The 11,653-nt window shown below is 36.3% G+C and overlaps 1 protein-coding gene across 1 annotated transcript; it reads left to right on the plus strand.

Annotated features, from left to right (window-relative positions):
• Positions 1–11,016: 11,016 nt before the first annotated feature.
• Positions 11,017–11,640, plus strand: LOC102436351 (olfactory receptor 4F6-like; the record flags this gene model as incomplete). Its single annotated transcript, XM_006108790.1, has 1 exon — positions 11,017–11,640. A coding segment is annotated over exon 1 (624 nt), but the record flags the coding sequence as incomplete, so codon positions are not given.
• Positions 11,641–11,653: the final 13 nt, after the last annotated feature.

The following is an 11,653-nucleotide window of genomic DNA, read 5'->3' on the forward strand; positions in this document are numbered from 1 at the left end:
TCTTGGGTAACTAATGCCTGTGGGGGATGCAGCAAGTGCTGCCAAAACAAGTGAAACTCACAAGAGCATTGTAATTATGTTGACCACTACTTTATTTTTCTCTGACTATAAAATAAAGACTCATCTTGCTGGCTGGATCCTTCTCTATTGCCTCATTCAGGCACAGGAGATCCACCAAGCCCCAGCTATATTCTCTTTGTCTGTCTTTTCTTTAATCCTTCGTCTCCCCACCTCAGGCTCACCGAACCCTTGGCTGTGCTGGCACAGCACAGGTCTTTCATTTCTCCTTTGTTTCTTATAGTATTAAGTGGTTGGATTATAAGATTGTGCCAATTCATTTAATTTGACATTGGTTATAAAATTATATAGATTTCAAGTGTACAATTCTATTAAAGTAATATTTAAATCAGTGATTGTTGAAATGTATTTTGTAGCTCAACAGTAATAGATAATGGGTAAACTATTTTACTTTTCAACTACTGGTTTTACCACTTAACATATATTACAAATTAAACTTCAAAGGGGGAAGTTATATTAAAGACTCATAAACTCTTCTGTATGAAAAGACTAGAAATTATCTAATTTAATCCTATAGCAATTCTATCATATTGATTATTCATTTTTGTTTTAATTCTTCCAGTGACAGATAGCTCATTCTCTAACCAAAATAATAATTTCTTGAAAGCTGATATATGTACATTCTGTTCCTTTATTCATAACAATTTTATTAATTAATTACATTTTTAGACAGATCTCCATAATTTTTGAGGGACTAATTTCTATTATTAATTACTTATGTGGTCATTTGATTTGGGTAAGTATTATTTAAAAAGTCACTAGACTTTTGTTCATTAGATTCCACATATAAATTTGTCTTTCTCTGACTGGTTTCTTTCACTTAGCATAATAATTTCCAGGTCCCTCCATGTTGTCTCAAAGGGTAATAGATCTTTATTTTTTTATAGCTGCATAGTATTCCATTGTGTAAGTGTACATGGAAGCATGCAACAGACTGATGAATCTCAGAGGGAACAGGTGGGTAGGAAGAGATTAACTAAAGAACTTATATGCATAACCCATGAACATAGATAATAGTGTGGTGAAGGCCTGAGGAGGGGGTCAGACCGGGAAGAAGGGGGGGCCCATGGGGGAGAAAAAGAGACATCTGTAATACTTGCAACAATAAAAATAAATAAAAAATAATAAAGTTACTGTGGGGAGCTGATATAGGGTTAAGCCTCGGACTGACCTGTGGGCAAAGTTACAAACAATTCCCAGCTTAGAGGGCACAGTCCTCTTAGCATAATTAGGCTTGACCTTATGAGGCTCTCTAGATCTTATCTGGGAAGCTAATGGGCTGAGGGAAGTGCAGGAAGTGTAACTATGGTCAAAACAAGTGAAACTCACAAGAACTGTGTAACTCTAGAAACCACTACCTTGTTTACCTCTCACTATAAAATAAAGGCTCAGCTTGCCTTGGGATCTCTCTCTGTGGCCTCAGCCAGGCACAGGGAAGATCCACGGAGACTAAGGAAAGCTAGAGAGTTCTGAACGCTGTCTCCGTGTAAAACATTCTTCGCCGACTCCGTCCACACCTTTGGGAACCCCTGGACCCCATGGGGCTGGACCCCAGCAAGTTACACTTAACTTTGTACCTTCTCTGGGCCTGTGCAACTTTTAAACAATTAACTTACAACATTTATCAGATTAGGCTTAATGAAGAACTTGGTATAACATTTAGTAAATAGCTAATGATTAATAGCAACCTCAGTAACAACACTTACATTTGCATATTTATTTCAGTTGAAACTATGTGTTTAAAAGGAATTCTTATTATAGATTTGAATGCCCATGATTAAGTTGTGTGAGACTGAATTTAGTGTTTGTTTAGATTTCTCTTTTGAGCAGCATTCCAGGCATTTAGTATATCTGGGGTTAGGGCAGCATCTTAGGGTCATGTGAGTTCTTGTCTCTGTCCTGTTACTAATATTAAGTAAATCATGTGCTGTAAGTTAAACATTTTTTAAAATATATTTTTTAATTGAATTCAGAGAAGAAGGGAGAGGGAGAGAAATAGAAAAATCAATGATGAGACAGAATCATTGATTGGATGCCTCTTGCACACCCCCTATTGGGGATCAAGCTTGCAACCCTGGCATGTGCCCTCAGAACTGAACCTGGGACCCTTCAGTCCAAAGGCCGACGCTCTATCCACTGAGCCAAACCAGCTAGGGAGGTTATCATTTTTTTTTAAAATACGTTTTTATTTATTTGAGAGAGAGAGAGAGAGAGAGAGAGAGAGAAACATTAAAGATGACAGAGAGTAATTGATCAATTGGGGATTGAGCCTGCAACCCAGGCATGTGCCTTGACCTGGATTTGAAACAGTGACCTCTTGGTTCATAGGTCAACACTCAACCACTGAACCACATAGGCTGAGCTGTATGTTATCATTTTTAACTTATTAATTTAAAAAACTCCTCTTTTGCTTCATTGCCTTATTATGTGATATGAAATAGTTGTCATATTGATTATGAAATTTAAAAACTACATAAACCTGTGAACCCTTGTTCATGTGCTATAACAATGACAGGAAAGGGAGACAGTACAGTACAGTACAGTTAATTACATGGTCTTGGAAATCAGACAGATCTGGATTTGAATCTTGGCTCCACAATCAACAGAGTGGCATTGGTCAAGTTATTTATTTTACCTGAGCCTTAGCTTCATTAAAATGGAAATTCATCCTGGTTGGTTTGGCTCAGTTGGTAGAGTGTCAGCCTGGGACCAAAAGGTCCTGGGTTTGATTCCAGTCAAGGGCACATGCCCAGGTTGCGGGCTTGATCCTTAGTAGAGGATGTGCAGAAGGCAGCCCATCAATAATTCTCTCTCATCATTGATGTTTCTCTCTCTCTCTCTCTCTCTCTCTCTCTCTCCTTCCCCCCCTCTCTCTCTTCCTCTTTGAAATCAATGAAAATATATTTAAAAAATGGAAATTCAAGTGAAGTTTCTCACTTAAGCCTTTTCATTGTGAATATGCTTCACAATAGAATTTTAAACTATACTTATTCAATGTGTTAAGAACTATTCTCTGTTCACTGATATTAGTTTTAAATGTAACTTATAGACATTCTAATACCGGGAAATATTGGTTCTTCTTTAAAGGATTCCTCAGGTCTGCTAGGTTACACAAATATTATTTTGTTTTTCTTCAATTTAATTTTATTCTGTATCAAACTTTTAATATTTCATCTTTCTTCAGGCCATGGGGATTCCAAGGCTAAATTCCCAAGATGAATGGATTGAGAACTGTTAGGTCACCAAAGAGTCAGGTGATCATTGAGAGTTGATGAAGTAGCTCTTACTCTAGTTATGTCCCCGAAGTAAGCACAGGGCATCAAAATGGAAAGATTTAAAAAATCATACAGGCATATCGAAAGATATTGCTTTCTGAAATATTTCTTCTTTTTGTGCTCAGGTAAGTGAATAAGATAAAACTAATGTTGGCAGTCTGCTGAAATTCCAGAATTATAAGGATTTTCTCTCACTTTTTTGATTCAACAAACATTGAATACCTCCTAGGTGCTAACTTTTAGCAGGAGAGAAGCAAAATTTGTTTCAGGCTACATGGGTGGTTCTATATGTGCAGTTTATGCTCTGATTTATGGGAAGATTTTTGTGTCTGGAGTATAGCATATTCCAGGAAGGATGAGAATGACTTGAACAGCTGATTATTAGGTGCACTGTTTTGGACCGTGCCTAGATGGTTTTTGAAAACTGATTAAGACAAGAGCTGTTTTTTTCCCTTCTATGTTCCATACTTTTGGGTTAAATTTATTGTTTTTTTATATCTATTGAAGTGTATTTTATAGAACACTGAATTCTTTTTTTACTTCAAACTTGCTATTATATTGTTCTTGAAACTACAGGAAAATCTAAGTGTGACCGTAGAGGTATTCTGGCTCTCATGCTTTTGGAGGAGCAGTATAGGAGTGGGGAAGGAGGGAAGTGGGGTAATATTCTATCATTTCAGGTTTAGGAAATAAAAATGTGTTATGGCATGAATTTCTCTTGATAGAAATATACTTTTTAGATGAGTTAATCATACTTCAGTGCCTTAGAAGTTTCGACATTCAGGTGTAGGGAAAGTAATTTGAAGTTCACAAATTAGTGGATTCAAAATTACTAGAGAAGTATGTATACTTTCACAGAGGGATTGGTTTGTAGAAGGCCAGTCACAGAATCTTGTTGGACACAGTCAGGACCAGTGAGAATAGAATCAGTAGGGGAATGTGGAGAAGACAGAAATGAGAGCAGCTTTCTGTGATTCTTCTTCCTCTGCCAAGATCACACTGTGATCTTTGTAATATTGTGCTTTATTCCTTCCTGTTCCCATAGAATTAATGAGAGGAATGAACAGAAACTTTGGTTCCTCTGGCCCAAACCCTAAATTCAATATGCATATTTACTATAGAATTTTCATACTTAGATTTTTTTCCATTGGACAGACATTAGACATGTTGGTAAACATTTATTTAATACTTGTAATATTTCTTCAAGAGCATGAAAAAATATTTGGGTATTATTGAGTAGCTCATAGAGTTTAGTGATATTAAAATAAAGTCATCAGATAAAAATCTTTAGTAATATATTTGACAATACTTCAAAATATTTGGAGGAGGGAATTTAAAATAAATATGTAAACTGACATTAAAAAATAATTTTCCAGGAGACTGTTTTATTTGGTTGAATGCCATAAATACCAATTAATATAAGCATGCCAAAGTTAATTTTAGAAATTTGGGGGGAGTGCAAAGTTGAAAAGTATCATATTTGTTTCAATTATTTCTAACCTGTATTAAAAAGATAAAGGAATAATAACAAAGGGAAGGCTCATCTAAGGAATGAAAGACAAAAGATTGTGTAAAAACATTTGATCACCTTGAACTAATTAAGATTAGTAGAAAAGAAGTAATGTATATTGTAAAATAGTGATCATTCCTATTTACTTTTTTACTATTTTGTTTTTTATTGGAGAGAAATTCTCACATGTAGAAATAACCATCAGTGTAAATAACTTACAAGAGAAGTATGCACTGAGATCATTGTATTTATTAACAGAAGAACATGGAAGATATACCCACAGTTCCGGAGACAGTTTAAAAAATGAAGGAAAGTACTTAGTATATTGATGGTGACTGAGGAATATCACCATGGCATTCAAAGAGCTTCTGCTGCTATTGCCATTTCTAGCTCCTGATTCATATAATGAGAATTGAAAGATTCATTAGAATCAAGTAATGTAGCGCTGAGCTACAGTGAGGAGTGTAGTGAGGTCTGGGAAGTTCCCTGAACTGATAGGTTTCAGAGATGAATGGACAAAAGGAATTAAAATTATGGAGGAATATAAAACATAATGTAGTGTGTTTCATAAGAAATAATTAAAACATACATATTTAGAAATATATTTAGCCAATAAAGCAGAACTTGCTTAGACAGTGGGGTGTCTGGAGAGACTGTCGGGAACCAGCCAAACTTTCTGTATATCCCATCCTCTCAATGACATAAATTTAGACAATAACCCTGAGGACAACAGCCTCCTTATCACGTGGGTTCCAACAGGACTGTACACTTGTTAGTTCTATCTTTTCTAACTTGCTTATGCATGTTATTCTGTGGAAAATGGTGCTAGATGAAGCCTCTTCTATCAATTTGTTTTAATTAATTGAACCTCTCTTAAACTTGTTGGAGTAACTCTATTGGCTTAGGATAAAGTGACAGGGAGGTTGTGAGGGATTAATTCACACTGCCAGATGCTTAAAATAATTTTTATTGAATTTATTGGAGGTGAAACTTGTCAATAAAACTACATAGATTTCAAGCGTGCAATTCTAACGCATTATCTGTATACTGCATTGTGAACTCACCACCCAAAGTTAAGTCTCTTTTCACTACCATTTATCCCCCTTTTGCCCTCTTTCACTTCCCCCCACCTCCCTTTCCCTCTGGCAATCACCATACCTTTATTTGTGTCTGTGTGTGCATGTGTGTTTGCTTAATCCCTTCACCTTTTTCACCCAGTCCCCCAACTACCTCCCCTTGACAGCTGTGCATCTGTTCTCTGTATCTATGAGCCTGTTCCTATTTTATTTGTTAGTTTATTTTGTTCATTACATTACATACAGAAGTGAAATATGGTATTTGTCTTTCTCTGACTGGCTTATTTCATTTAGCACAATACTCTCCAGGTCCACCCATGATGGTGCAAAGGCAAGAATAAACAAATGAGACTGCATCAAACTAAAAGGTTTTTGCACAGCAAAGGAAACCATCAACAAAAGGAAAAGACAACCCACTGAATGGGAGAACATATTCACCAATGATACATCTGATAAAGGATTAATTTCCAAAATTTATAAAAGACTGAATAAAATAAATTGAAGAGATTAGCCAAAGAACATATATATGCATAGCCAATGGAGACAGACAACAGTGTGCTGAAGGCCAGGGAAAGGGGAGGCAGGGGCTGGGTGGAGGTGAGCAAAGCTGGGATAATGGGAGACGTCTGTAATAGTCTCAACAATGAAAAAAAAAGAACTTATACAACTCAACACTAAGAAAATAAATGATCCAATTAAAAAATAGGCAAAGGACCTGCATAGACCCTTCTCCAAAGAGAACATACAGATGGCTAAACGACATATGAAAAGATGCTCAACATCACTAATCATCAGAGAATGCAAATTAAAACCACAATTGGATATCACCTCAGACTGGTCAGAATGGCTAAAACAAATTTTTTTATTGATAATATAGTTAGTTATTCTATGGACAGGATAAAAACTATATGATAAATCTTACATACCAAGAAACTATTATCATAAGATTATCCATCATTACTCATAAATATTAATTAAACACTTACTATGGGCCAGAATTTGTTAATGAGATACTATCTATCCTTAGAGAACTCAAAGATATGTTAGGAGTGACATACAGGATGGTCAAATATCCTATATAATAAAAGGGTAATATGCAAATTGGCCCTAACAGCAGAACGAGTGGGAATGACTGGTCACTATGACACACACTGACCACCAGGGGGCAGACGCTCAATGCAGGAGCTGCCCCCTGGTGGTCAGTGCGCTCCCACAGGGGGAGCTCTGCTCAACCACAAGCCAGGCTGCAGGCTGCCAGCACAGCAGTGGTGGTGGGAGCCTCTCCTGCCTCCTCAGCTGCACTAAGGATGTCTGACTGCAGCTTAGGCCTGCTCCCTGCTGAGGGCTCCCGGGCTGCCAGAGGGATGTCTGACTGCCAGCTTAAGCCTGATCCCCCAGGGAGTAGGCCTAAGCCAGCAGGTGGACATCCCCCAAGGGGTCCCAGACTGTGAGAGGGCACAGGCCAGGCTGAAGGACCCCCCTGAGTGCACAAATTTTTGTGCACTGGGCCTCTAGTCAATTATAAAGTAGCATCACAAGTATTATGCTTGTACACCATAACATGAGAAAATAAAGAAATAAAGTAAATTGCAGTTGGAAGAAAGAGGAAGCTGTACTTGAGGAAGTGATGCATGAATTGTATTTAGAGGTGAGAAACAGCAGAACTAAAAGCATTCAGTTCAGTTTGCAGGCACACAAGCAAGTAAGCAAGCAAACATTTAACAAAAACAGGGTTATCCAAGCAGTTCAAGAAAGTTGAAGGATATTTTGTGGGGATAGTGGAAATCTAGATGTGAGGCTAGGAATAGACAGAGGATAGATAATCACCTCTTTGAAGGAGCCTAAACTTTGTGAAGGAGTAAACTCGAAGGAGTTTAAGCAGGACTGCAACTCTCACAGAAGTCTCTGTGAGAGACTTCTTTTTCTTTTACTCTCTGAATTGCTTATTTCTCTTTTCTCCTGTTTTTATTCTGTCACTTCTCTCCCCTTTTCTCTTTTCCCACCCATCTCTATCCTTACACACACACACACACACACACACACACACACACACACACACACCTCTCTAGAAAAAGATGGTGTTAAAAATATAGAAGTTATAATTCATCTACTCGTAAAATTTCATTTCATTTTACTATTTCATTTAACGTCCTGCAACATCTCAAATTTTCACATTTGTATTTTAAAAGATCCAAAATCTTTATTAACAAGTGTTGATTATTTGTAAAAGACATCTATAATGCAGAAATAAGGATTTTAGGAAGAAGTTCAAATCATGTATAATCAATCACATTTTACTATGTTAATAATTCTTAAAAATTGGGCATTTTAATTTTTAAAATTGATTTCAGAGAGGAAGGCAGAGGGTGAGAGAGAAACAAAAATGATGAGAGAGAATCATTGATTGGCTGCCTCCTGCACAACCCCTACTGGGGATCAAGCCTGCAACCTGGGCATATGCCCTGACTGGGAATCTAACTGTGGCCTCCTGGTTCATAGGTTGACACTCAACCACTGAACCACACCAGCTGGGCAAAAATTAGGCTTTTAAGATGTTTTAGGGGTATATGCACAGAATCATACTAAAGTGATATTTTTCACAGTTAGGTCTCTGTTATGTAGAACTATACTATTATTTTTAATAGCTACATAATAGCTGATGATATAGCTACATTATAATTTGACTTAAAATTCCGTATTCATTTATAATTTGGTTATTTATAACTATTTGCTATTGTTATAGAATAATAGGATGATGAACATATGAAAATATATATCAACACTGTGTAATTAAACTGGGATTTCCTTTTGCTTATAATATTTCCTCCATGAATTTAATCCTTTGTTTAGTGTTAGGAGCCCCTGTATGCTTGTTATTGCATAGATTTAAACATTTTAAATTCTAATAAACATTATTAATTCTCACTCTCACCAATCATGCATAAGAATTTCTATATATAAGGTTATGTGTATATCCCAGTTGAATGTATTATTGTAACAGTTCCTCATTAATTTAATTTAGGTTATATTCAAATTTTTCCTTTTTATAAGTAATTGTATAACATTTGCCATAATAGCTAAATATTTTAGCTCATTTTTTGTTATACATTAAGAAAAACTTACTTAATGGGAGTCTTTAGTCATAAGGGAAGTTTTAAATATTTGATATATATATTTTCAAATTGTATTCTGGAAAAGATGTATGATATGTGTACTCTGAATCCTATAGTATGAGAGAGTCTCTTTCTTCACAGCCTCACTCATATTATTAATTTTTAACTCAATATAGTAATTATATATTGTTTTATTTACATTTCTTTAATAATGACTCTGTTCTTCAGACGTTGACTATTTAGATTTCTTATTTGGTCCAAGTTTTTGTGTTTGTTCATTTTAAATTTGGCTTATCATTATATTTAACAACTATTTTCCCACCTTTAATTTTTTCTTTTAAAAAATTATATAGAAAATTTAAATTTTGAATCTGAAAATGTCAGTGTTTTCATGCATGATTTGCACATGTTAGGATATGCTTAGAAAGAGTTTTCTCCTACAAAGGAGTATCTAAAAATAAGTTCATATTTCCTATTTCTTTTATTTTTATTTAAATACTAGAGGCCCAGTGCATAAAATTTGTGCACTGGGGGTTGGGGGAGGGAGCCTCAGCTTGGCCTGTGCTCTCTCACAGTCAGGGAGCCCTCAGGGGATGTCCGACTGACATCCTTAGCACTGTGCTCACCAGCCGTGAGCCCGGCCTCTGGCTGAGCAGCGCTCTCCCTGTAGGAGTGCACTGATCACCAGGGGGAAACTCCTTCATTGAGCGTCTGCCCCCTGGTGGTCAGTGCACATCATAGCGACTGGTTGTTCCACTGTTCGATCAATTTGCATATTAGCCTTTTATTATATAGGATCCATTAAAATTTACTTTAGTTACTGTTGTAAAGGAAGGAATTCAACCTATTTTTTCCAAGTTTGGTAAGTTGTGCCAACACCATTTATTAACAAGTTTATCCTTTCTGTACTTATTTAATGTGATCCTTTGACAGTCTTCTAATTGGTCTCTCACTCTTTCCTCTGATCCCTCTATTACATTCTTTATTTTTCAGTTACTCTAACCTTTTTAAAGCAACAATATGATTATTTCATTGTTCTGCCTTAATTGCTTTCTATCACTTCTAAGATATAGACCAAATTCTTCACACACCCTATTTGATTCTACTTTGATCAGACCCTTACAGGTCTTTTATTTATTCCAAATTGATCTGTTTCTTCATGTTTCAGAATATTTCCCATGGCCTTTCCCCTGGATAGATCACTCTTCCTATCCTTCTTCACTTATTTAACTTCTTATAGTTTGCATAGCCCTTTGTGTGTGTTTTTTTTCCAAATAAGTTACTACCTTTAAGTTAGTCCCAAATAAGTTCTGGGACTTTAATTCATTTGCTAGACAACTTGCTTATAAAAGAGATACAGTGGGGCCTTGACTTACGAGTTTAATTCATTCCGAGACCGAGCTTGTTAAGGAGCTCGTTAACTCAAATTACTCTGTCAACTCAAAGCAAAAAATTGGCCGAGAGACAGCTGGTATCTCAAAAAACTCGTTAGTCGGGACACTCGTAAGTCAAGGCCCCACTGTACTGTGATAATTGAATGTAACCTCATAATAAATTATCTATTCTAAATATTATAAAGTGGTGCCTTTAGAAAACCCCCCAAATTTTATATAATTATTTAAGCATTTGCATTACTTGAAGTTGTTATTATCATCTAATTATACAATTAGTCATTTAATGCCTAGCTTCACAACTAGACTACAAACTACAGAAAGATAGGGTGTTTGTTTTATTCTAGAATGTGGCACAATGCAAGTATTCTAGAAGGCCTACCTGGTAGTTGCTCAGTGAATACATGTTAAATTAATAAACTATTGTATGACTTTTCAAAGGATTTTTGTGATGGGTAGTGAAGATTTCTCTTTAATATCAGAATTTCAAACCCAGTAACACCTCTTCTTTCAATATCTCTGGTGTATTCTTTTATAATTATTTTTATTTGTTTTTCAGGTAACACAAAGTCAATGAATAAAGCAAATTATTCTGAAGTGTCTCAATTTGTGTTCCTGGGACTTTCTACCTACAAACCAGTGCAGCATTTCCTCCTGGCCTTCTCTACAGTGTTTTATGTAACAATTGTTCTAGGAAACCTTCTTGTTGTGCTTACAGTGACTTTCGACTGTCATTTACATTCCCCCATGTACTTCTTTTTAGCCAACCTCTCATTGATTGATTTCTGTCTTTCAACTTTAGCAGTTCCTAAGATGATATCTGATTTATACTCTGGGCACAAAACCATAACCTTCCAGGGATGTGTCATCCAGATGTTTGTCCTTCACACCCTGGGGGGATCTGAGATGGTGCTGCTCATTGCCATGGCCTTTGATAGATATGTGGCTATATGTAAGCCCCTCCACTACCTGACTGTCATGAGCCCACAAATGTGCATTTTGTTTGTTTCTGGTGCTTGGGTTATAGGCCTCATTCACTCAGGGGTCCAGATAGCTTTTGTTGTTCATTTGCCTTTCTGTGGTCCTAATGAGATAGATAGCTTTTACTGTGACCTTCCTTGGTTTATCAAACTTGCTTGCACAGACACCTACAGAATGGAATCCATCGTTACTGCCAACACTGGGTTTATTTCCTTGGCCACCTTATTCT

The sequence above is a fragment of the Myotis lucifugus genome, unplaced genomic scaffold, assembly GCF_000147115.1.
Source record: "Myotis lucifugus unplaced genomic scaffold, Myoluc2.0 scaffold_3584, whole genome shotgun sequence".
Taxonomy (NCBI): domain Eukaryota; kingdom Metazoa; phylum Chordata; class Mammalia; order Chiroptera; family Vespertilionidae; genus Myotis; species Myotis lucifugus.